Genomic DNA, 27,272 nt, shown 5'->3' on the forward strand with positions numbered 1-27,272 from the left:
TCATCGGAGGGGCGTCCCGGAAGCCTCGGGCCGGCCGCAACAGGCGACGTGCCGCTGGCCCTTGGGTCGGATCCGGCGCTCGCCCTCCTCTTCTTGCGAGCCGGGCAGCCTTTCCCGCCGCGGCCTCTTCCTCGCAGGGGGCTCGGCGGTGCGCTCCGCCGGGGGCGCATCGCTTTCAGGTTAAAGGCCCATTATGGGCTTCGGCCCTCGGCCGTCTCCTTGTTGGCTCAGAGGCGCTGGAGCAGAAGCGCCGCCGAGCGAGGGCCAGGCCAGGCGCGGCCTGTTTGCAAAGAGTTAAGGAGGCGGAAAATGCGGCGGCCGCGGCTGCCTCTCTCCATAGAAACGGTGATCTTTAACGGGGGAAACTTTATTAAAGTCCGATGGGCCGATAAGCGCCAGCGCCGCGCCTTTAATTAAAGCGCAGAGGAAATTGCTGGCGCCCGGGCCCTGCGCCCCTCGCCCGTTGCCTGGAGACTGCCGGCCCCCCCTCCCCGTCCTGCCTCCCCTGGTGGGGATCGGAATACATAGTCATAACCATCATCTTCCCCAGGCGAAGGCGATAATACCCCCCGCGGGCGCGGGGTGCGCGCAGAGCTGCCATGAGACGCGGCGCGGCCCGGACCCTGCTGCTCAACATGTACCTGCCAGGTAGGACGGGGACCAACGCCACGGGGCCCCGTCGAGCTTCTCGGGACTTGCCCCGGAGCGGGACCTCGCTGCCTTCCCCGTGAGGCTGGCGGCCACTTCCGCCAAGGCCAGATCCCTCGCCCTCTCACCTGCGCCCCCCCCCCTCTCTACACCCTGTTTCCTAGCCCCAGGCCGCTCTCTCCGACGCCTCTGGGCGCTCCTGGGAAGACGCGCAAAGCTTCGGCTCGCCTTCTTATTTAAAGCTGCCCCGAGGGCTCCCGTCGGAAGTCGGATTTCCTTTTTCCTGGACGCGTTTCCTGACTTCATAGCGGCTTGCCGCTGGGGGGAAGAGGGAGAGGCGCAGAGTGGCAGAGTCTGCCTACAGGGGGACCTTGAAGTCCCAGGCGGCCTGCTTGGCCGAGGGAAAGGGCACTGCTTGTCTTTCTGGTCCCAGCACAGCAGCCCGGGTGGGAGCCCGCGGGGCTGGCGCTCATCGGCTTCCCTCCTCTTTTCTTCCCGATCTTCCTTGCAGACCCGGTTGGGGAGACTCTGTTCAAAGAAGGCAAAAACCAGGCGTGGGGCTCCCTGGGGCCTGGGGTGCAAAAAGGTAAGAGGGTTGCCAACTGCTCTCCAGTTGCCAAAAAGCATCCTCAAGGGGATTGGGGTGTTCCTGGTGGGCTGCTGAGAGCTGCTGAGGGGATTGGGGTGTTCCTGGTGGGCTGCTGTTCATCTCTAGGGCTTTCCCCTCCCCAGGGGTCAGGTCTGCCAGGCGACTGGAGGTTCCCAGCCTGTGCCCCTGTGCCGGACCCGCCTCACTCTGCCATTCGGATCCGCCGAGCGCCAAGGATGCTCTCCTGGCCGCCGGCATCTGGGACTCGCGCGGCCAGAACCGTGGTCCTTCGCCCGCCGCAGCAGGTTGCAGGCGGGCTCAAATTTGGTCGGACGGACGGCGGGGGGGGGGGGGGGCAGTTATTCTGTTTTAAGTCTCCTGGCTTCAGACCCGATCGTTTTTTGCAAAGGGGGGCGGGATGTGCTTAGGCTTGGCTTCTTTCCAAGCATCTTCGAAAAAAATGATGCAGTCTGAGAAAGAGCGGGCAACAGATCCGATCCCATACTGGAGTCTGCAGGCTAGGACTCGATCCTGAGCAATGCTGCCTTGCGCATAAAGGTCTGGAAGTATTCAACCGTATTGGTAAAAATCCTGGGGAGACCACATGCATATTAATAAAGGGTTTGACCAGATCCCGCATTTCTTACAAGAGTGTATGGAGTCAGCCGGTGCGGTTTATTAATTCAAATCCAAAATAATGTTAATGGCGGGGAGGGAACGGTATTAGCTCGAACTTTCCGCTTAGCAGTTAAGCCACTTCGGCAGGGTTTTAAAACATTTCCCTGGGACTGGGAGTCAAATGTACTGAAGAGACTCGGACAGATCGGTTCGGGATTGCGCCGTTCAAGTTGCTGCGCACAGCCGGAAACTTGGCTGGTTAAAGATGCGCTTCTTCTGCGCTCCGGATCGCCCACTATCCGACCGCTCTGGCTGGAAACGAAGGACGGTCGCCTTTCCCGGGCTCCACCGGCAGCTGCTAACAGCACCCAATACACTGGCACTCTGACAAGGAGTGGCTGCGCCGAGGCGGGAGAGCCCTTCCTTCCTTCCTTCCTTCCTTCCTTCCTTCCTTCCTTCCTTCCTTCCTTCCTTCCTTCCTTCCTTCCTTCCTTCCTTCCTTCGAAATCTCGAGTCTGTTTTGAGTTTAGAATTAGGGGAATCGGCCTGCCTTACATTTCCCAGCTGGGCACACCCAGAGCTGTGTGACCCAGAGCTCAGTGTCGCCTGAAAAGGAGAGTCCTTCAAACACTACTGATCCAGGGGGGGTACCTTCGTTACTTGTTTAACCACTTGTATGGCGCCTTTTCTCCCGACCCGGGACCAGGGGCGCGGGAGGCAGAGGCAGGACGCCCACCGTTGCGCGCCTCTGGTCTGGCACCCTAAACTGGCTGGCCGCACCCACGCGCCGCCTTTCCGCTCCCCCGTGGCTCTCAAGGCGGCTAACAGCAATTGAGCAGACATTTAAACCAAAACCTTTGAAAAGCCCCCTCGACTGTGAAACGAGCCTTTCCATTGGTGACCCTTTGCGGTGCCTCTCCCCTTTAAACAAACCCAGGGGGGGGGGGACTCGGGTCCTTCTCTTGTCCCAGAAAAAGCTTGACAGTTTAAAAGCGTCTTCGGGGGCGATACCAATTGACTACTGGCGTTTAACTGTCTTTCCCCTGCCGCTGCTTTCCCAATTTCAACCCAAGGAAGCAAACTTCGGAGCCCATGGTTACCAGCCAGGTAGGAAAACTCCACTCCAGAGGGTTGCGAGGCTGCTTCTGTTTTCCAGCCGGCCCTGCCACCCCTGCTTCACGATCCGATAAAGTTCACCTCCGCCCGCCCCCATCCCCCGGAGGAAAAGTGATCATCGCCATCACTCCGTTCCCCGCCAGCGGCTCCGAGAGGCTCGACGGAGCCGCGGATGGGGGGGGGGGGGCAGAGCGCCAATGATCCGGATTCCTTTCCGTGGCATTTAAACCGCGACCACTTCCACCGAGGAGGGAGTCCCACGGAGTGCGGGGGACGCCGGGTGACAAGCATAAACACCGGGGCATTTTCTTTTTTAAGCCGGACAGAGGTGCGGAAAGTGGTCTGGCCATGGAGGGAGTTCCCTCGTCTGTGGAGGAGAGGCCACATCGGGAGGGATCCTGAGCCCCCGTCCCAAGGGCTGCGCTGCCGCTGCTCGCTGCCTTGCGACTGGCTCTTGGAAAAGGGGGAGGTATTAAGAAACGCCAAAGGGAATGCAGTCCCACATTGATTTCAACTCTGCATAGGGTCGCGTTGCTATTGTGGCACAGCAATCGGGGGCTGACGCTGAAGGCCGGGAGCCGCCACGAAAGCGCCCGCCACACGGACCATGCAGCCCCGTCGTTCCGCTTAAAACGCCCTGGAAGCCCCTGGCTTTAGGTGCCACACACCCCTATAAGGCTCCCTAGAGCAGAACAAAGTTTAAGGCCAACAGCGTTTTATTCAAGGCTTAAACTTTCCTGCGCGGGCACCCTTCGGCTTCCCTCAGCCCTGACCGATGGGCGGGCAGCAAAGGAGCCGACAGCCTCGTGAAGAACTCTGGCAGTTTCCAGGACCGTCTGTTAAACATCTTCACGAGGCTGTAGGCTCCTTTGCTGCCCACCTCTAGGGAGTTGTGTGCACACCAAAGTTTACGCCTTGACTATTGGTTTGAAAGGGACCTCTGGACTCCAGCTTTGTCCCGCTGCTTCAGACCAACAGGGCGATCCGCCCGAATCTCTCTAGAGCGGCCGACCGGCTGTCAATGGGCGGGGGTGGGGGTGGGGGGGGGATGGGGTGGAGACACCCCTGGCACCGCTGTTAACTTTAGCACTTCTCGTCCTCCCGATAAACAACAGCCCTTAGGGAACCCCATCCCACAACGATTAAGAGCGAGAGGAATCGAAAATTGCCTGGCGATAGAGCCCAGCATTTGTTCGACGTCGCGTCCCCTTGTTGCCCGATTAGACCTTCTGCGGCGCTCCGGGCGAGGTGGAGGAGGAGGAGGGAGGAGATGAAGAGATAATTGGGAACACGAGACGCGCCCCCGGCCCTGTTAAACGTGGGGAAGTGGGGGGGGGGAGGGAGCTTTCGGTTGGAGGCTTCGGCTGCCTGCTGTGAGAACAGCACCGGGACAGCCCTACATAAGGGGAGGGGGAGGCGACAGGAAGCGCTTTGCGCCGCCCTGGATCCTAGGCAGTGCCCGGCCTGGTGCATCTTGACCAGATCCCTCAGGGTGTCCTCGCGGCTAGGGCTGCCCAGAAGAGCTGCCGTCCGGGGGAGGTTTCCCTTCGCGCTGGGAGCCCTCTCGTCTCAGGAGCAAAGGCGTCGCGCGTGCGGTGACCGCCCCCCCCCTCCCCGGGCCCTGCAGGGGCGAGCCAGCAAAAGCATCAGCTGTCGCCCGCCCTCTGCGGAGAGGGACGTGAGCATTCCCCTCCTAGCCGAGGCCTGAGACGAGGGGAAGGCCCCCTCCTCCAGGGGAAGCGCAGCCCCCTCCCCTCCAGTGGTTTGTCTACTCGGAGGAGGAATGCCACCCTCCCCACCCCCAGGAGCAAACCCCCCTCAGTGGCGTCTTGTCTCTTCCATAACTCTCGACAAGAACAAGAACGGGTCAAGCCTAAGTCGAGGGGGCTCAACGGACCCCGAAGGGCCCCCGCAGTGCAGCCGGCTCGGAGGCGCCAGGCAAAGCTCCCGAGCCGGAGCCCGAGCTGGACGAGGAAGCCGCCGCAAGGCCTCCGGGACTGGAAAGGGCGGCGCACCGTCCCCGCAGGCGGACTCCTCTCGGTCGTCCCCACCCTCACCCCCTTAGGACGCGCCGATGTCCGGCTCCGATTGAGGAAGGCCCCGGGCGCTGACCGGTCCTGCCTCCGAAAGCCTGTGCCTCCTCAGGGGTCGCGCTGCCTGCAGACGGGAGGGGCTGGCAGATTTCTGGCGGCGGGACGCGCATCCCGTCCTCCTGGGGAGGTGCCTCCCCAGGCCAGAGCTCCGGCAAGGGCTTCGGTGGAGAGGGAGGGCAGAAGAGCCGAGGCCCGCCAACACCGCGGCAAGCCCCAGGGGTGGGGGTGGGATCGCAACGGCCTCCCCTGCAGCCGTCCAGCCAGCCAGCCGTCTGGTTTGTTCAGTCGACGGACACGGAGGCCACTTGCCCTGGGAGAGGAGAGGAAAGGAAAGGAAAGGAAAGGCAGCAGCGCAGCGGCCTGGGACTTGGCTGCGGTTTTGCGGAGGAGGAGAGAGACACCCGCCCCACTCCCCCTTCGCCGGGCTCCGGACCACGGTTTGACTCAGGAAGGACCACACGGCAGCCCTTTAGGCGTCTGGGAAGAGATGGAGAGGGAGGAAGGGGCCGCAGACACGAAGCCCCGGCCCAAGAAGAACCGTTGTTTTGTGCCCCGCTTTTCACTCAAAGTGGCTTACCATGGCCTAACCTTCCTCTGCCCACAACAGACACCCAGTGAGTTAGGTGAGGCTGAGAGAGCTCTGAGAGAACCGTGACTGGCTCAAGGTCAGCCAGCTGGCTGCATGGGGCGGAGGAACCCAATCGAGCTCTCCAGATTAGAGGCTGCCGCTCTTTAACCTCCACCGCCTCCCGCGAGGTCTCCGGAGAGACGCCCTCCCGGCAGGGGCCTGTAGGGGTGCGAGCCCTCCCCTCACTCCGGGTCCAGCCATCCCTCGGTAAGTCTCAGTCCGTGTCGAGGCAATGGCGCAGGCAGGAGGGTGCGGGGAAGGCTCGCAAGGCTGCAGTCTGAATGCTACTCTTTATTTTCAATGACACCCCGCCCCGTCGATTTCCCGGCCCTCGCGAGTCCATTTCAAAGGCTCCCGCGGTGTTTTGAAGTCTCCCCAGTAGTTTTCCGCCGCTCCTGGAAGGCGATTCTAAGGGGTCCGGGTTTGCGGTCGGAGCCGTTCTGCTGAAGAGAACAGGGGAATGCGGGCCACGACCCCTCCCCGCGGGCTGCACAGACCATCTTAAGGGAGCCTTGCAAAGACCTGGGCTTCCGGGGGCGCCTTCCCCGGGCAAAGAAGCTTCTGGGTGCAAAGCCCGCCCTCATCATGCGCTGCACATGCCAGAGGCGCTCTCGAGTGGGCTTCTTCTTCCTGGATCCCTCCTTAGGGCATTCGGCGCGGGGATGCGGGGGCGGGAGACTCCTGCCAGCACTCATCCTGCCAGGGCTCAGCTCCTTCCTTGGGGCTACAGCCAGCAGGCAAGGCGGAGCGGGATCCGAATGTTCCGCCAACCAGCCCTCGGAGACAGGCTTCGGATCACCGGCCCCAGTGAGCTGAAAAGCCCTCCTCGGGTGAGGTTACTGCATTCGCGTCTCAGACCCTTTGCACCGCAGAGGCATTGGGTGGGTGGGTGTGTGTGTTTGGGGGGGGCATATTCTCGGCACAGCCCAGTATCCTTCAGATGGGGTTTCTTATTCAATGCCGAAAACAAAAACATGGACTCTTGCCCACATTGGAGCTCATGAATAGGGTTTTCTCCCAAAATACTTTGAAGGGGGGGGGGGGGACACAGATAATTTTCTCTTTTTCTGAGCAGAGTTTCCTCCCCATCCGGCTTCTTTGCAGTGGCTGGTTGAAGGTTAGATCAATCACACACCCCCTCAGTCTGCAGAAGGTGCTCTCCACCCTGCTATGATCTCATTGCATGCTTAATCAAAATGGTTAGGGACACATCCAGCCATTGTCACACTCCTGCCTCTTGTTCCCCACCCCCAGGGGAGTCCAGGTGCCAGTTTGGTAACAAAAAGAAATATGTCTTCAGGCCATTTGGGACAGGGAAAACCCCCAAGAATGCTTCATTTTTTTCACTTCCATATTATTAGATTAGACCAGCCTTTCTCAGCCAGGGTTTTGTGAAATGCTGTTTTGTTTTGTTTTTGACAGGGTTTCCCAAACGGGTTAATTACTTTTAATGTTTTTTTTAAAGATGTTAAACATGTATCAGGTGATATGACCACATATGGTCATGTCAACCCCCCTCCCAAAATATCCAATGATGGGCCTGGACAGGGTGGGAAGGGGAGGGGCCCAGGTGGGCATGGGCACAGTTGTGTTTCCCAACCATAGTCTGCATGACTCCACCACTCTGGGTGCCTGAAGAATGTTTCAGGGGTCTCTCAATGGTAAAAAAAAAAAAGGTTGAGAAGGGCTGGGCTAGACCATGTGATTTGTGAAGAAAGGGATGCTGAGGCAGACAAGAGACGTTCAGAGGTGGTTTGCCCTTGCCTGCCTCTGTTTAGTGACCCTGAACTTCCCGGGTGGCCTCCCACCCCAAAACTAACCAGACCTAACCCTTCTTTGCTTATGAGATCTGATGTCACGGGGAATCCTGGGCCATCCAGGGCTGGGCATCAGTAAGGTAGTTCCTGGAATCTCCCATGACAGGACCTCCGGCAGCAGCACTGGGCAGGATTTCCTGGAGCTTTCCCAGTGAGGTTCAATAGGTGGCAAGGGCATAGATGAACTGGGAAATATCAACTGGAGAAAGATGGCAAATCACATCCCAACCCCCCTCCCCTCACACATTTTCTGCATGATCCAACATGCAGCAGCTTCGGGGGGGGGAGGGGAGGGGAGGGCTCCTCATGGGCCACTGATCTTGGTGGCCCAACCTCATGGCTTATTTCCCGCCTTTCCAGGCAGTGGACAGATCCAGCTGTGGCAGTTTCTACTGGAGCTGCTTTCAGACCGCGCCAACCTCAACTGCATTGCCTGGGAGGGCACCAATGGCGAGTTCAAGCTCCTGGATCCCGACGAGGTGGCACGGCGCTGGGGCGAGCGCAAGAGCAAGCCCAACATGAACTATGACAAGCTGAGCCGGGCGTTGCGCTACTACTATGACAAGAACATCATGACCAAGGTGCATGGCAAGCGCTACGCCTACAAGTTCGACTTCCAGGGCCTGGCACAGGTCTGCCAACCGGCCACACCTGACCACACTCTCTACAAATTCCAGGCACCCTTGCCTTTCTCTGGCATCTCCAAACTCAACATCATGGCCTCGGGGGTGACCCCCACCAGCTTCTCCTACTGGCCAGGGTCTACCCCGACCCTCTACCCCAGCCATGGCCTACAGCCATCGACCCCCTTCAGCACCATGGCAAGCTCCCACATCAGCAACATGAACGGTCACTACCACTAGTGCCAGGAGGGCAAGGGGGGGCGAGGGGAGGGATGACCTTCAGATTTCACCCGGAAATGCATCCAGCTAGATCATGGAGATGTGGTGTGGAGAGGGGCAGGGGCGCTTTGCTGGGGAGATGGGCTGGATCTCAGTGCTAGCCAAGGAGCTGGGAGACACAAGGCGCCTTCTGAGCAGAAGCCCCTCCCCAAAGAACACAAGCCCTTCATTTCATATAGCACATTTCAGCAGCTGCCCTATTTTCTCCATTGTCTTTTTAAAAATCGCTTGCAATGTATCGTAATGGCTTCAGAGTGTCCTTCTACTAGAACTCCATTTGTGCACATCTGGAGAAGGACAGAGCACAAAGGGTCTCCAGCTGAGCCACACACACTGCCTACCAAACAGGTTGATGACGGAGATGAGATATTAGGCTTGGGGGTGACCATTAGATCAACCTAGAGGAAGGGGACTGGTGTTGATGGGGCACTTGAAGACCCACCCCGTGTAACTCCCATGTTCCTCACACACATATCCTCTCTCTGTTGAGCACCCATCAGAACTAGACAATTCAGCGTATCAAAACTAGGGCTGTCCTGAATTTGTTTCTTCTTTGTGTTGTTTTGGCTTTGGAATAGCAATTCTGGTATACAGAAAGAGCCTCATAAATAGTACTTGGATGGTGCAAATGGTCACCCACATAGACATCGTTGTTTTCCCAGGAAAGTCCATATGTTCTTCTTGCTTAGTCTGTCTAGATTAGTCTAATGAGTGATCCCGTCCAAGCAGGAACCACAGAATGAATGGCTGCCACCACACAGCGACAGAGTCAGTTGGATCTGGCTCTGTCCTAATGTCGCTGGGGGAAAGGATCTGAACACGTTTGCAAGCAGTGCTGGGGTGGGGGTGGGCAATGTCCACAAAAGGAGGCATATTTCACCCCTGCTGAAAATGTTTGGTAATGTGGGCTCGTCCCAGACACATTAAGAGATACAGATAACATGGCTGACCCTGCTTAGTATTTGGATAGGAGACCTCCAAGGATTTGAGTGGTAATTCCTCCGAGGAACACTAGGGGTCGTGATGTGGAATCAGGCAATGGCAAACCGCCTCTGAATGTCCCTTGCTTGGCTATCACCATCCTCGGATCTCCTGGGTACAAAACACACAAGCCATATATGATAAATAAGTTTAACAGAGGCTGGATAGCCATCTGACGGAGAGGCTGATTCTGTGAAAGCTTAAGGGGGTGGCAGGTTATAGGGGATGAGTGATAGGGTTGTGAGTGTCCTGCATAGTGCAGGGGGTTGGACTAGATGTCCCAGGAGGTCCCTTCCAACTCTATTATTCTATGATTCCATGTTATACAGATTCTTATTTCACCTGGGAAAATGCAAATCAAGCAGAACTCCTGCTTGGAAACATTCAAAATAGTTTGACACATATCTAGTAATATTGACAAAAAAACTTACATGCATTTTGTAGCTGTCTGTGTGTCCAGCTACAACCCAAGCAAGTTCCCCCAAGCAGCTAAAAGTGACTGGGAGCTGAAGCCTAACTCTCTCGGGCCCTTTGGGTGGCTCCCCTAAACCCTGGGTCTCCAGACTCGCACGGTTCTGTTCTTATGCAGGGAAGCCACTCATGTCAATGTGCAAAGTTTCATGTAAAAACAAGAGGGAAATTCCACCTTGGGCTCCTGTACCTGTGATGGAACTTGTCACAAAGCAGTGTCCTGTTGGCCTGATCAGACTGCAGCCTCCAAAAACTGTGTACCGATCCCATGAGATGTGTGTGTGGTCACCTATGGCCACTCGTGCCCACACACTGGATAGTCCTCCGTGTTATATGTCAGGATGTTTTTACATTGGAAGTGGAAAGCAGTGACTGTTTCAATGACTTTATAATGTGAAGGGAAAGTCCAGTGCCTCTCCTCTGTAGCATAACAACATAAGAGGAGCCATGTTGGATCAGGCCAGTGGCCCATCTAGTCCAACACTCTGTGTCACACAGTAGCCAAAATCCGGGTGCCAGCTGGAGGTCAACCAGCAGGAAGAAGGGGTGGGGACAGAGGATGCGATTTAGCACTTAGTGCTAGTAGTCAAACTGCTCCTTGTATTGCACAGGAGCTATTTTTTAAAGTTATGTTCAGAGATGGAGCTTTGCACTGAGTCTATCAAGAGCAGTGTTTTCACTGCAGGTTGGCTGAGGCTATCCAGGATTTCAGGCAGAGTCTTTTGGACCCTGCAGTAGAACCTGGAGATTGCCTGCAATTACTACTGACATCTAAATGATAGAGATCAGTCCCCATTCCTCCCCCCCAATAAAAAACAGCTAATTTGGAGGGTAGATTGTATGGCACTTTGCCCCATTGAGGTCCCTTCCTTCCCCAAGCCCCATCTGCCCTATTCTTCACCCCCAAATATTCAGGAATTTTCTAGCCTGGAATTGGTGACTGTATTCTGACGTCACCTTCTCTGACGACCTTACAGATGAAATGCAATTGCTCTAGCACTATCTGAGCCACAATCACACCCACGCACACTCAAGGTCACTAATTTAGCAGCTTGATCCATTTGATTAGCATGGGCCCCTGCTCTTGCTTTCACGACTACTCCATTTTCTGCCACCAGCAGGCAATGGAAATCTAGATGTTTAGGACCTTCCCCTTAATTTGAGAAATGGGCACTATTTCAGGTTTCGGCAGTGGAGGTGGCAAAGCAACAGTCAATGACCAACTCTCAAATAGTTTCAAGATTAAATTGCAAAAAAGTTGTGGTGTGTGGTGTTTTAATTTTTCGGTAGTGCTCAAAAGGCTCAGCAAAATCACCTCATGTGGGGTGGAATGTGGAGGGCTGATCCCCCATCCACCACCCCTCGCCTGCACTGCCTGGTCTTAGCAGGGACCTAGCCTTCCCCCCTCCCCCCAGAGATAAGCAGGAAAGCCCCTTTGAAAGCTCATGTTGGAAAGAAAGACTGGCATTGAAATAATGACCGGGGGGGGGGGTTATAGGTATGTGGGAGCCTTCTGACTAGTAAACTACTGACAGACACATCTGCTGTTTTGCTAGTCTCAATCCACCAGGCTCCCCTGTCCCATGCACAACAGATGCCTGTCCACATGTTTAGGGTCACCAGCAATCTTGGAGAAAAACACTATTCCCCGTTAATAGAGGCTTAATATATAGGAAGCCCTGGCTAGTAAATGGATGGGAGATGGCCAAGGAACACCTGGGTTGCAGGGGCATCTCACGTCTGAGCATCTCTTGCCTTAAAGCCCCACAAGGGGCCACCATAAGTCATCTGTGACTTGAGGCCACTTTCTGCCACCACAAATGTGTGGAAATGGACAACTGAAACACTTCATGGCACAGAGATCAACGAAGTCACCAGCAAAAACAAAGCCAAAGCCCAATGTACTTCTGTGAAACGGAATGCAGACATTAAGCTGGTGATCCTTTTCCTGGCATTGAGGCAGTGTCATCCACTTACAAGTCTCTATGGCATGTTTTGGTTAAGGGATCATCATCAGACCCAGCCTGGCCTGCAGTGGGCTGTCTGTGTACCTCAAGGAGACGGGAATGAGTCTTTGCTCCTCAGGAGCCCTGAGGAGCTTGGAGATTTTCCTGTGGTTGCAAGTGCTGTATTTCTGCATCACCGGCTCTCTCTGTCCGCTCTCCCTATGATGCAGTACTGTGGAAATCTGGCATCCAGTAAGCTGCCAGAACCAACTCCCACTTTCCCATCCCCTCTCCAGCCTTCCTCTGCCAAGATGTTCCCGGAGCTCAGCTCTGTTATCTCGCCACCTCCCATGAAGCGCTCTTCGCGCCTGCATGTGCTATGACTCACACTCAGCTGAGCTTCCACCCCTCTGCCGGGACGGAGGGACCAGCCTACCACCACCTTCAGCTCATCCCTTCTCTACCATTTCCAGCCTCCTTCTCCACCACTCGTAGTTTCCTTACATCAGTGGTCCCCAACAATTTTATCACCAGGGACCAGTCAACGCTTGACAATGTTACTGAAGCCCGGGGGGGGGGGTAGTCTTTTGCCGAAGGACATTGCCGCCTGAGCCCCTGCTCCACTTGCCTTTCTGCCGGTACCCCCGACTTCCCGCTGCCTGCTGGGGGGCGCTGCCAGCAGCAGCTGCACAGTGCCATGCCGAGGGGGAGCCCCAGCCATGGCGGCCGCTGAAGAGCACCAAAGGTGACCCGGTGGCAGAGTGGCAGGACAGCCCCCGAGGCAGCAGCCGGGGAGGAGGACCAGGAGGAGCCGCGGCCCGGTATTGACTGATCCACAGATTGGCCCCGGTCCCCGGAGCGGGGGTTGGGGCCACTGCCTTACAGGGAGGGGTGGTTGAGGCAACGAGAGAGGCTATTTGAGGAACATAAGCAGCTTTTCTGATTCTCATCACGGTGTCCCAAAACTTTCCACACACCCTCACTCCCCTAAATGTCTGTTGAAGGATTTATATTTCTGTCTTATGGACCTGGAAAGATGGAGAGGTTTTTTGAAGCACACATTTCTATTATGAGTCCTTAAAGTGAAGAAGTGTTCATGTGCTCAGAAACATATACCCAGAGCTGGTCTTAAAGGCACCACAGGACCCAAACTTTATTTTATTGCTTCAGACCAACCTGGCTGCCCACCTGAATCTACGGTTCTATTTTGTAATGGCTGCATAACTAAATGGCTGCAGTCATATCCAGCAGGGGGCAGTGGTGATGCACAGATCTATCCTTTCCTGGTGCTGGTGAAGGGGGGAAAATGCAAGGAAATTTGCAAGAGACATGTGAATCCTCACTAAAGCTTATGCCTGCACATGCAGGGGACTTACTTAGAAAGTGCTGAAGAAGAACCCAGTTGGCTGTTCATAACATATTCTTAGGCTACTTCTGGAGTGTTACTCACCAGGAGCCATTGTCTCCACCTCTCAAGATTTTCCTGAACTGTTGGAAGGGACTCCAGGGTCATCCAACCCCCTGCAGAATGCAGGAAATTCACAACTATCTGCCCTTCCACGGTGACCCCAATTTCATGGCCAGATGATGCAAAACAAACAAAAAAACATACAATCAAACAAACAAAAACAAAAAACAGAATCCCTGGGCAGTCTGGCCTGGAGGAAATTTGCCTCCCAGTCCCAATATCATGTCTAGCAGCCAACTGCCTTTTCTTTCTCCGTGCTCCAGGAGTGCTCCAGCCTTAGTCGTATTTCAGAGCCCAATCCCATGCACTGACGTGAGAGCTGACTGTTTTCTCCAGCGCACTAGTACCCAAGCAGATGGGATATACCTCCAGGGGTACTGAAATGGCAAGCCACTAGATCTTAACCTTTTCGGTATGGTGACCCACAAGCCCAAATGTATTTTTTATGGTGACACATCTAGAGGTAGGCCAAGGTTTTTTTGTGCCTTAGGCAATCTATGACCTTGGCACCCCTCTGTTTCTGCATCCCACCCTCTGTGGCATCCTACCAGATTAAAAAAAAGAAACCAGCAAACATCACAAAAAGGGTGCATCGAGACACATGCACTCCCAATGCAACCCAAGCAAGTGGGAGTTCATCTCCTTCTCCTCCGCCAGCTGGGCCAAAGCACTTGGAGGCACAAAATAGCTGCTATAACTGATGCTTAAAATGTTATGATTTTATTATTACACTAGAGGCAAAGGCCGTTGTACCCAGGAATACAACAGGCCCTAGGATGCACACCTGAACTGTGACCTTCCTGGAGGCTGGCTTCGCTTCATGGCAAAAGCTCCTGCCCACCCCTGGACACTTGAGGCCCTGCCTCCAAATCTCAAGGAACATTCCTGACCCAGGGGATACCAACCTCCAGGTGTGGGGTGGAAATCTCCTGGAATTGGCCTATAGAGGGAAACAGTCCTTTTTCCCCAGGGGAAAATGGCTGTTTTGGAGGGGGACTCTACAATGACAATTCATCTCCGGGGTCCTGGAGATGAAAGGGCTTGCTTGGGAGGGGGAAACTCTGTGGCAGAGAGGCTGCAGGGTGGGAGAGGTTGGGACTTGAGGATTTGCCAGAATTTCAGGACATCAGACCCTCCTGGACAAAAGCCCTGGCTTTGGATGCCATGGAGGTGCAGGGATACCAGGCTTCAGATGGGAAACAAAGAGAAATGTTGGGTGGCAGGAATTGCTAATAACAATAAACATCCAATAATCCATACACTTGTCACAGTTTCTTCCTTCAATGAAAATATTTAATTGATAGCAAAATTTGTTTAAAGAACTTAAACCCTCTCAGTCAGTACGTTCTTCCATTCAGTTCAATATCAGAGTAAATCAACAACAGTTGTATGTTACAATCTAACATGAAAACACTGGTTGGCAAAGAACTCATAGGGGGTTTCTTTATTACTGCCTCTATGTCAGCTTTCATCAACTTTTTAACCACTGAGAACCCTTTGAAATATTCTTCAGGCTTTGAGAAAGCCCAGAAATGGGATCTTTAGGTCCCAGCTGGAAGCTAGCATTCCCACCACAGGTCAGGGGTGCCAGCCTCCAGGCAGGACGTGGAAAACCCACAGAATGAAAGCTCCTCTCCAAACTGCAGAGATCAGTTCCCTTGGAGGAAAGGGCTGCTTGGGATGTGGATGGAAGGCTGTGTTGCACTCCCCCCAATACACATACACACGTGCACACACAAAAAGAGAGAGAGAGAGAACACAGAAGATAAAAGAATTCTCCCCTTCTCAAATTGCAAATCTTATTAACCACACCATCACCTCTCCATGTAGGAAATACCTGAGCATCTCCATCCTTGGATTGCTGAGAAGCCATTGGCCAGAAGGCCCAGATTTAAAGAAAAATAATCTCATCACAGTCAATGAGCAAGTCAAAAAAGACTTTCACCACCTTCCTGCAACAGCTTCTTCTGCCTGTGCTCCAGCTACATCTTTCAGGCAATAGCAATTGGTACAACTTGGTGTAGTAGTTAAGAGCAGTCATTTCTAATGTGTGACTTACATTTGAGTCCCTGCTCCTCCACATGCTGGGTGACCTTGGGCTAGTCACAGTCTTGTTAGAAACTGTTCTTACAGAGCAGTTTCTCTCAGAGTGCTCTCAGCCTCACCTACCTGTTTGTCTGTTGTGGGAAGACTATTATAAGCTACTTTGAAACTCCTTTGGGCAGGGTAAAAGCAGGGTATAAAAACCAACTCTTCTTCTACTGGGGAAGTGCTACTGGTAAACAGTGTCTCTCCCCTCCACATGTCCACATGGTCTCATAGTGATTCTGTGTCATGTCTACACTTTTTCCAACTTCCATGTCATTGGAAAGCTAGAGCAACTTACTGGCAGCAGGGCAACCCCTCTTCCACCCAGCAAATATCTGACACTGGCAGGAAGTTGGAGGCGGAGAGCAGACCCCTTATTAGGTTTTGCTGGCTGAAGTCCATTACTAACTCAAAAGTAAACATTCCCAAGGTAAAAGCTTTCCCTGGCTGTCTGCACACAATTTGACCTGATTGGCCCTCTTTGGCAGAGTGCAATTTGAACTGTTTGGCTCTCAATCATGAGTAAATATTCTCAGGGCAGAGGTTTTTCCTGGCTGCCCTGTGTCCCAGAGGGCTGGCAGGGGGATGTTTCTGGGCCTTCCACAGCACCCCCCCAGAAGGCATGCAAAGACTGTGCCAGGAGGTGACTTGCTCCCTCCCATGTCCTCCAAATTGAAAGAGGCCAGGGCAATTTACTGGCAGAACATGATCTGAGGCCAGCTCTTCTTCCACCAAGCAAACTTTTGAAACTGACAGGAAGCTGGAGTTGGAGAACTGATCTCTTATTAGCTTTGCCTGGCTAAGAGCTCCCTCCTGATTGGGGCTAAACTATCCTGGCTGAAGTCAACTTACTCATGAGTCAACTTTCTCAGGGCAGGAGCCATGATTTCCTCATGAGTAGAGACTCATGATTTACTCATGAGTAGAGGCTCTTTCTGGCTGTCTGCATGCAATTTGATCTGACTGGCCCTCATTGGCAGAGTGCAATTTGAACTGATTGGCCCTCTCTCAGGAGTAAACATTCCCAAGGTAGAGGCTTTTCCTGGCTGTCTGAATGCAATTTGACTTGATTGGCTCTGATTGGCAGAGCGTGGTCTAACCTGATTGGCACTCATTGGCAAAGTACAATGTGAATTTGATTGGCCTCATTGACAGAAGGTTCTCTCCATATTGGTGGCATACCCCAAGGGAGGGCCAATCATGTAGGGAGTGAGTTGACTACACATGTTGTTGATTTTACTGTGTTTATGATGATTTTGAATGTTGAAAGCCATCCCAATCTAGCATGTCAGATAGAAATATACATACATACCTGTCAGGTAAGTATCTACTGAAGACAGCTGGTAAGGTCGTTCAAGAAGGTAGGGAGGTAAATTCATGGGTAAAAATCAAGAGCTAGATGGAAGGCATTTTAAGTGGGGGTCCTTGGTCTGATCCCCAAGAGCATTAATGGAAAAGGTCACACAGAAAAAGACAAGGTGGTTGTGAGAATCATCCTGGATGTTAGCTCTGCTGGACTCGGTCTCCCCACGTGAGTTTGGGCACAAAGCATTGCCAGTATCAAACAATTCCACCACTTAATCCCAGAGCAAACTGGCCAGTCCCTGTGTGGGTTACCAAAAATAATGACAGGGATGCCCACAGAAGAGGTAGGATTCCCAGCTATTGGAAGACTCCACAGGTATGCAGGAAAAAAAAATTGACTTTTGTAGATTAACCAAAAAGGAAAACACCACCAAAGCTTTTTTTTTTTTTTTAAAGTCTTGATTAGGAATGAAAACACTCCAGAGAGAACAGACCTGCTGAGAGCAGCTGAACATCACTTAAAGGGACGAGAAGGAGATATCAGCCTGCTCCAAGGCTATGGATAGAAGAGCTCAGAGAACTGCAGAGATGCTGTGCAGTGGGATAGGATTTAAATCTCTCTTCCTTAGTTCCTGGCAGGGCCACAGCTTGTTCAGAGGTAAACTCCAGAGGAGTGCCCCCTGCAGGGAAATCTGAAGTATGTCCAATCAGAAATAACCCCACTGGCTTCAATATGCCTTACTCCCTTGTAAAGGAGGGAGTTGGGTTGTGTAAAGCCTCCTAGTAAGAGCACAAGGGGCAAAGAAATGTGATACATCCACTGAACTATACCTGCCCACACAGTTGCAAACATTTAAGGGCAAAGATAATAGGTGAGAGTTGCAGAAGAAGTGGGAGTGGAGATTGCAGTCCCTCTTTTAAAAATGCAAATGTCCAATCATAGAATCAGTGTTGGAAGGGACCTCCAGTGTCATCTAGTCTAACCCCCTACAGAATGCAGGAATTCACAACTACTGGCCAACCCACAGTGACCCCAATTCCATGTCCAGATAATGACCCCCCTCAAAAAATACCCCAGATTCCCTGGTCAGTCTGGCCTGGAGGAAATTCACCTCCTGACCCCAAAGTGGCATTCAGCATTTCCCTGGCAAGCAAGAAAGTTCCACGGGAGCCAAGCATGGACACAATCCCTTCTGCCCACCCACTAACAATCTGCCTACGTTCACAGAATCAGTATTTCTGCAGGAATTCTCATTGTCTATACTGTTTCAATGTTTTATTTCCTTATGGAAGTCTGATGGCATTCTGGCAGGCCTGCCACTTCCCTAGGTCATGTTAACATATGCTGCTAAAAAACAGTTAAACAATGTCAAACCCCCAAATTTCAAAGTTTCTACTATTTTGAGTAAATGCAATTATTAGGTTTTGCCATCCAGGTTTGTGCTTCACATTCCTCTCCATTTCAAAAATGTGTTGTTGCTTCTACCAACATGAGCTGGGGTGGGGGGAGGACATTCAGACAAATCTAGCGAGATGAATCTGAAAAGTGGGTGCTTTAAAAACATCAGGAAACTGTTCATTTTCAGAGGAAATGAAAATGGTGTTTCTGTCTCTGTGTGTTTTGTCCAGAAATGCCCATCAGGTGTTTTTGCATCATCAGGTCTAGGGTGTAATTCAAGGTCTTACCACAAGATGTCCCACTATCCCAGCAGTACCAGAGATTCAAAAGACAATTATGGTTCCGCTTGTAATCAACAGCAGGGACCTGGTTATTCCTGTATCTTTCACCTTCCTGCCGGGACTGCATTGGCTGGTGTTCTGAAGAAGATTACTGAGCTTTTGGGGTTCCCTGTCTCCAAAGCTCCACATGCTTGCCTGAGGCTACTGTATACAATTCTCTTTGCTGCTCTGAAGAACATACTCAGAGATGCTGCCTACAGGATCTATACAGAAACAATTTCAAATGAGTGATCTGATCTGGTAAAAACAGAGTCTGATGTGGAAAAACTTGAAAATAAAATAAATTGTTGGCTGAGAGAAGAAGTGATTTTGCAGGCTGGAAGGGAGCTCCCTGGAGCCTGGGAAATGCCCCAGTGGGGGCCATGGGAGTTGCTAGTTCCACTGATCTCTAGCTGATCAGTGGAAGTGGCCAGTCTAATCTGCACTGTTTCTACTTTCTGGGATAGAAAAATACTTCATTAATTATATGCTGGATGTGGGTGAAAAATATATTTGAATACAATGCTAATTACAATATTTTTGTCTGCTTTGATATTATTTGGAATTTCAAACATTCTCCAGAATGGAGTGAGGTCCTAATACACAGCAACAAACCCTTCCTTCCTTCCTTCCTTCCTTCCTTCCTTCCTTCCTTCCTTCCTTCCTTCCTTCCTTCCTTCCTTCCTTCCTTCCTTCCTTCCTTCCTTCCTTCCTTCCTTCCTAAATATGAACTTACCTTCAAAAACAGGGATCCAATGTGAGGTCAAAAGCTTTTGCGCTAGTGTATTCCTTAGCTCCCATACAGATAAAGTAGGAATTGAAATAGTTAAATTGAAATAGATGAAGTAGGAATTGAAAAGTAAAGGAGAGGAGAATCTTGACATGGTTTTCAATCCCCTCCCCATCCCACCCCAACTTCCTTTTGCTCTAGTGATCTTATAGTCCACTATTCCTCAATGCAAACTCCAGATCTTGACAGGATTCCTCAGAGCCTGTCTCAAATCCCCCCCCCCCCATTCAGACACTGTTTCCCTGTTCTTTTCTCTGACAATTGTAAGAAAAGGGAGAAGCTGAAAGGAGGCTTATCTATCAGCCCACTTTGTAACCCAGGAACCTATTTCTAGTAGAGACCAGGGGACTGCTTGATGACACATCACATGACCAAGACAAACAGACTGGTCCAAGTCGCAGGAGGCATATGAGGACTGGAAAATAATCATGATTTCAGGAGGAGGTTACAGTGTCTAACAAATATATGCACTGCCTGAAAAGGGAGAGTCCACTTCCATCAACGGGGAAATGAAACAGTCATGTGAGTGACATCCTGGCCCTTTAAATCCTGTGCTCTTTGAAGCCCCACCCCACCAGCTGTTACTGTAACCCCCTTAGGCTGGTATATTGTCTGGATCCTGGCAGAAACCTACTCCCCGGCTTCCCCAGTGCTGACGTCAATTCCTCTTGTCTGTCTTCAGTGACCGGCTATTACCAGATGCTCTGGCTCTGTGTGGCTGCCAGCCAAGAACCGCTGGGAGCAAAGGATTACACGGTGTGTGTGTGGAAGGGAAGGAGGAGGGGGGAGAACACAGGCACGTCCTTTAATTACAGCAAGATATATGACAGCTGGTCATACATCCTAACCTGATGTGCTTGGAGCCCACTTGTGTATAACCAGGACAGCCAACCCACTTACATTCTCAGCTCAGCACCTCACCATCAGTTACCTGGGGACAGGTGTGCCTGTTCCCAGTCTTGGCAGCTATTCCCTAGGCTCTGTCCAGAATCATTATGCTGCTTGGCTGCCCTGTCACATTGTTTGCTCATGATAGGCTGCTGGTTACTGTAACCATCCTTCCCATCTTAGAATAGGGTTACCAGCCACCAGGTGGGGTCTGGAAATCTCCCAGAATGACAAATGGTTTCCATACATTGACCTGTTTCTGTGGACAGAATGGCTGCTATGTAGGATCAAGTGGGTGACATTATACATTGCTGAGATCCCTCACCTTCCCAAACCACATACCCCCCCCCCATCTCCAGGAATTTCTTGACCTGGGGTTGGCAACCATACTGAGAATTGAGCCTGAAAAAGGAGAAGAGCTGTTTTTTCTATCCTGCTTTTCACTACCTGGAAGCATCCTGCTTACAAACACCTTCCCCTTCCTCTCCCCAGAACAGACATCCTGTGAGGTAGGTGGGGCTGAGAGAGTTCTAAGGGAACTGCTCTGTGAGAATAGCCCTAACAGAACTGTGACTTGCCCTGGGTCACTAAATGTTGCATCAGGCTGAATCAGGCCTCCAGTTCCCAACAAGGATAGTCCCCAGAACTTTAGGACAGGCCAACATAACCTGTGACTTGCCAGACCCCATGCACCCCCTGGCTATGTGTTTATTATATCAGAAAGCAGATACTTTGGGTAAAATGTATAAAAATACTTCAAATAAATGCTGGAAACATGAACAATTGACAGGAACTTTTGACCATAGGTAGTGGACTTGTAAAGGTAAAGGTATCCCCTGTGCAAGCACCGAGTCATGTCTGACCCTTGGGGTGATGCCCTCCAGCGTTTTCATGGCAGACTCAATATGGGGTGGTTTGCCAGTGCCTTCCCCAGTCATTACTGTTTACCCCCCAGCAAGCTGGGTACTCATTTTACCGACCTTGGAATGATGGAAGGCTGAGTCAACCTTGAGCCGGCTGCTGGGACTGAACTCCCAGCCCCATGGGCAAAGCTTTCAGACTGCATTTCTGCTGCCTTACCACTCTGCACCACAAGAGGCTCATAGTGGACTTGTAGCAGAGCACAAAAACTTTGGATACAAATACATGCAAGCTTGCATGCATGCATGCAAAAGACATGCAAATGAAACCAGAAGCATTATTTTTAGGATTCATAAAAATCTGGAAAATAGCCTTGCAGCGTTTTAAAAATTTATATAACAACTATGAGACTCTTTTACGCTCTGAATTAGAAAACTACAAACTAACCTACAACAGAGTGTCTGTTAATGATGTTAGAATTTACTGAAATAACTTAACTCACATCCCTGATTAGAGAGAAGACAATTTCCTTCATGACTAATTAGAAACCTCTTATTGACTTCTTGCAGGAAAGGGACAAATAAATGGATGAATTGTGGCTTATAGACCAAAGAAAGTAAATTTAAAATTAGTTTTAATTTTAATTTCAAGAAGTAAGCTTGGTATGAATTGAAAAATCTGTATAGATTACAGTTTATGAACTGTTTGTCTGGCAACTCAAAAATTATTGTAATAATGGTGACATGTCTGTTCTTTGTTCTTTTCCTTTTTGAGCCTTTTCTTTCTCCTTTCTTTTAATCTGTATAAAAATCTCTCATAAATTACTTTAAAAAAAGCAAATACTATTCATTCAATAGACAATTCATATCAGCAATAAAAACTCCAAATACAACAATAACATAAATATCAAAGGCAGCTCTCAATTTACTATCTAAGTATTAAAAACCGAAATAAATAAATACTTTTCTGAAACAAATGCTCATGAAACTTCATGGGGTGGGGGTGGGGGTGGGGTTAGCTAGAGCCACCCAGCTGTTTGCCAATCTTATTCAGAAAAGAAAAATGTTTCAGAGTGGTAATAATTCAGCAAAACATTTCAATGGGCAGCTCCTACTGAAATGGCTAAATTGGGATTCATATGCAGATTTAACCAAATCAAATAGGCTGCACAGAGAATGGAAGGGGTTTACTAACCTCCCAAAGTGATCTTCTCTATGCATAAAAGATACCGACTTTATCAATTTCATCACCAATTGGGAGAGGTCTACATCCATTCCGACTGGATCATTTATCCTTTTGATTAGATCTCATTTCTATTTGTATTCTATTCACATTGGTTGTTGTTACAAAGTGAGCCCAGGAGGCCAACTAAAGACATCCAGAGCAGAATTACATCTTTTAAACCCAATGACTTTGAAGGATTTAGAAGGGAGTGACTTTGCTTAGGATGTCACTGTGATACTAATATAATTTGGGACTTCCAGGCATCTTTATTTCACTTTGTAACAACATCCTCCATTCCACCTGCTCTTGCTTATACTCATTTTCACAGTGTCTAATCTGACAGTGCACAGTGGTCCATAAAAGCTTATGCCACAAAACAATTCTTAGACCTTAAGGTGCTCCAGCTATTTGGGAGGGAACACTCTGAATTTTTCCCTGCCTCCTGCCCTTGCAGGAGTTCAGCAGAGTGAGGCCATTGACCTCCCAGTGCCAAGGGGAGCAAGAGAAAGGAAGCCAGCAGGGCTGCAGTATGGTGGCTGATTAGAGACCATAGCTGATGGGTGGCTGATAGGTGGCCATGCCTGACTGCCTTCAGCTCCTGATTGGATGTGGGATCTGGAGGCCAAGGATTCTCAGCCTTGTTGTTTCTATGTGTGGGAGATTCCAGAGGCCTTCATTCCTCCAATGCAAACCCTTTGCCTACCTTCCCAGCCCCCAGCCCCTGCCTGCTTGGAAACAGCACAGAGCACACACCCACACATTATCTGTGCTGTCCTGGGGATCAATAACTTGAACCCCAAGTTGGCCACCCGCAAGCCAGATCCCTTCCTTGTTGCCAGAAGGAGGCTTGGGAGCAATCATCTTCCTTTGAGTGCTTCTTTCTCATCTTGCTTCCCTCATAGGGCTCTGCTCTCTGTTCCAGCAGTAAGTACTAATGACTACATTGCATCTAGGGGCTGAACAAAAGTGATATGCTCAAGTGCTGGGGAGTGGGGGCAGGATAAGTGCCCCCCCATTTGTTTGGATTATCATTATTTCTGTTGAAGAATTCCCTTAAAGTGTGCTTTTGTCCATGTTTCCCTTTGAATCAGCAAAAGAAAGTGTAGTTAAAAGGACAGTAAAGAGTTAACTGAAACCAGATTAGGAATGGATGAAAACTCTACCCTCTGAATTTGTTCCTACATCCCTAGAAGTTGGGTTGAAGTTCCTGTGAGTACATAGATTTCCCCTCCCAATGAGAAAGCAAGCAAGGATTTAACTTCATTCAAAAGCACCTCTCTTGTTCTGAAAAGTGAACCATTTTTTCCATATCTGAGGAAGTGTGCATGCACACAAAAGCTTCTTCCTTGAATAAAGCTATGTTGGTCTTAAGGGTGCCCTGGGACCCAACCTTTGTTCGTTTTATATTGCTTTGACCCAGCTGTTCAGCCACATGGCTCTGGGTGGAAGGACGCAGCCAGTAGGTTCAATGGGTGGGGTGGGTGGGTGGTCTTCAGACCAACACAGCTACAGAACAGATAATGCTCCTACACAAATGCAGATTTGAAATTATGCTGGTAGTAGGTTGTACTTAATGTTTTACAGAGCAAGAGACAAAAACTGGTTTTCTATTTAGTCACGAAACAGAAATCATTTGGTAGTGATTTGCATCCTTTTAAGGCCAGTGGCTTGCGGTTCCATTTGCCAGATACTTTTCTTTAGCGGCATAAGAAAAGTAGAAAAGTGTTTAGGTGTATATGTGGGGGTGTATAATTTCCCTTCCTTCTGTATGCAATCTGTGAAACATTTTTTTAAATAATGCATAACTCTGGTTGGGTAATTGGGCTATTTGGCAACAGTCCAATAACTTCTATATATTCTTAGAAAATGATCAGGTTCATCACTAGAGGGGGCACCAACAATCACTTAATATCAAGAACAGAAAAGCAGGAGAGTACAAATATAAGCAGGGCAGTTAAGTGCAGACACATAATGTGCTGCTGCCCACTTTGCTCTACTGCCCCCTCACCAAACATGTTGCCATTCTAACCAAAAATTTCAGACAATGGCCACGATGTGTTTAACATCTCGGTTGACTGTGCTAGACTACATGGCTGTCCATCTGAAATATCTCCCCACCCTATTTTTGACTTTCAACAAAAGAAATAGTAAGAGGAGTTTTAGAGGAGTCCCTGGCAATCCATGTACAGGGGGTGGCAAGTCACAGAATGCAGAGAACACTATTCATGGATCACCGGACTTGCCCAAGGAGAACCAGCGTCAGTAAAGCAACCATCAAAAGTCCTCATTTGTTCAGCCAGGGGATTTGGCTTGACAGATGCATGTTTGTTTTGTTCATCTTCCCTGATTTAGAATCTGGAACAGAGGGACACGTTTTTCCTAGAACTCTAAAGCTCATCCTGTACTGCCTCTGAATCTCTCAGTATTACATGGGAGAAAGGATTACTTGTAGACAAACAAGTACCCGGCCTCCAGTCAAACAAACTGACAATGCTGCTAGCAATTTCTGAAGGCCCACCAGGTTCATAATTCCTCCATTTTGCATTTGCATGTTCCCAGTTTATGCACCGATTTCAGTCATTTCCTGTGGCCTGGCGCTGCTGCTTGACAATAGTGGCTGTTGCTATCTGCACATCCCACAGCTCCTCAACTGTTTGGGGCACAATAGTTTAACTATTGGTGTTCTTTAAAAAGACAGAAATGCCTACTGTCCTCAACAGAGTTTCAGATTCACTTTACTCCCAGTTCCCGGCCCTAGGGAAGCACGCCTAGCCTCAACCAGGGCCAGGGCCTTTTCGGTCCTGGCCCCCACCTGGTGGAATGAGCTCCCGGGAGAGCTGCAGGCCCTGCGGGACCTTTCAACGTTCCGCAGGGCCTGCAAGACGGAGCTCTTCCGCCAGGTCTATGGTTGAGTCTGGGGCTGCTGTGGTACATCGACTCCTCTCCCCCGGACTTCTTCTTGAACATCGTTGACCTCCTTCTCCTCCACCCCCCCTTTTTTTAGGAAGGGGGGTAGGAAGGGGATCTTATTATTGTGCCGCCGTACTGTGACATTTTAAAGTCTTTAAATGGGAGTTTTAATGGGGTTTTAAGACACTGTAACCTGCCATGAGCCATTTGGGAGTGGTGAGAAATAAATCGAAATAATAATAATAATAATAATAATAATAATAATAATAATAATAATAATAATAATAATAATAATAATAATAATACTTGGAAATTCCAGATTTTCTAACATTTGAATTCCTGATCCAAATGGTTCTAATTCCAAACTCTGAATCTTAATCTTAGTGGAACAGAAAAGAGAAGAAAGGATATTTGTTGGCTTTGAAGAGGATATAATTCTAAAAGCTCATGGTGACGAATATGACATACTTTCTGTTGCATGTGGAGAGTACTGTAGGGTGCAAAAGCTTCTCATTCAGCTCACATTCTCTTATTATAGAATGCCAGACTAGGATCTGGGAGACTCCAAGTTGGAATCCCCTCTCTACTATGGGAGCTTGCTGGATGGTCTTGGGCCATTCATGTCCTGTCAGCTTAACCTATGTGAAAGGTTTGTGGTGAGACAACATGGAGAAGAAAATGATAGCTATAAACAAACAAAGAGAATCATTGCTCTCCAACAAGAGCTGTAGGTTGCCTTTTATCTGTCATCTCTGAAGAGTAGTGCAGGAAACTCATCCTCATCAGTTCTCAGAAGTTACACAGGGCCAGTCCTGGTTAGTATTGGGATGGGAGACCACCCAGGAGGTCCAGGGTCTCCATGCCCAGGCAGGCAAACCTCCTCTGAATGTCTCTTGCTACAGGATCTCCACAAGTCAGCTGTGATGTGGTGCTGCAAAGATTATGAACTTTGTTATTTCTCCAAACTTCACTAAAGTACTCTTTGGGGTAAGGAATACGTGTATCTTAATAATCCTAACACATCCCTCTTCCTCCAGGATAACTGGCAGTAGGTTCATTTTATCTTCACGACAACCCCATGGCCAATATGTAGACAAAAAGACAGCAGCTCCATAGAACTGTTGCACTTCCAAAGACACGCTGATATTTCCCCGAGATAACTGGGATGCTATACAAGCAGTGATGTAGAGGCTGTAGCCTCCTGAAAAGCAAAATGTGTTGTGCTTGATCAGGTCAATAACGAAATCTGTAGCCCCAGCATTTCCCTTTTGAAGGTATCAATGTTTTTATTCTGTTGAGGGACAGACAGGGGGGAGAGCAATGCATGATGGGCCACTTGACATTACCCTCATTAGGCCCAAGCCTGCTTGGGCTTTGTCTTCCCTGCTGTTGACAATCACCTCTCAATGAGACACATTCAGCGCCTTCCCTCAAAGAGGAACAGGGTGTCCATTCACTTTACTCCCAGCTCATTTCTAGCAGGTAGGAGAGGAGATCAGTTGCTTAGCAACTGGGGAGCAGGTTATCTGTAACATACTGTACCTGACTCTTCCAAAAGGGGAAAGAGAAAACCACCATGCTTATTTCTAAGAGAGGGAAGGAGGCTTCCCATCCGTTTCAAAACACCGGATGCTCACCTTTATCTATTACCCAGCAAGTAATTTTGTCCCTGGAGAATCCCATACAGTTTCCAGTTGTTTTATTTTTCATTATAAGAGCTCGACATTTCCAAATACACTCTCTCCTTGGTCTAGTGGTTAAAAGTGGCAACTTGTAACCTGGCAAGCCAGGTTTCATCGCTTGCTTCTCCACATGCAGCCAGCTGGGTGACCTTGAGCTAGCTGCAGTTTTGATAGAGTTGTTCTCATAGAGCAGTTCTGTCAGAGCTCTCTCAGTTCTACCTACCTCACAGGGTATCTGTTGTGGGCCAAGGAGGGGAAGATGATTATAAACTGAGACTCTTTCGGACAGTGAAAAGTGGGGGATAAAAACCAACTCTTCTTCTTCCTGACAGGCTCTTGATTCTGAAGAGGAACACCATCATGGTCTATTCATATGTGACAGCTAGCTATACATAGCTCGTACATGGCTGAGTACCTGAATGATGAGTCCAAACAACAAAGAGTAGCCATCACCTTCTTGCCCTTCCATGTGAATTTCCAGAGGACTTGGGCAGGCTGTTGTTGGAAACCAAATAATGGATTTTTAGA

At 50.1% G+C, this 27,272-nt stretch overlaps 1 protein-coding gene across 1 annotated transcript; it reads left to right on the forward strand.

The window, feature by feature from the left end:
* The first annotated feature begins 482 nt into the window (after positions 1-482).
* Positions 483-11,123, forward strand: FEV (FEV transcription factor, ETS family member). Its single transcript, XM_077320737.1, has 3 exons — positions 483-648; positions 1,160-1,234; positions 7,870-11,123. Exons 1-3 carry the CDS (start codon positions 600-602, stop codon positions 8,370-8,372), a joined length of 627 nt encoding a protein of 208 aa, XP_077176852.1. The 5' UTR covers positions 483-599; the 3' UTR covers positions 8,373-11,123.
* The last annotated feature ends 16,149 nt before the right edge of the window (positions 11,124-27,272 follow it).

Source organism: Paroedura picta, chromosome 2 (genome assembly GCF_049243985.1).
Source record: "Paroedura picta isolate Pp20150507F chromosome 2, Ppicta_v3.0, whole genome shotgun sequence".
NCBI lineage: Eukaryota > Metazoa > Chordata > Lepidosauria > Squamata > Gekkonidae > Paroedura > Paroedura picta.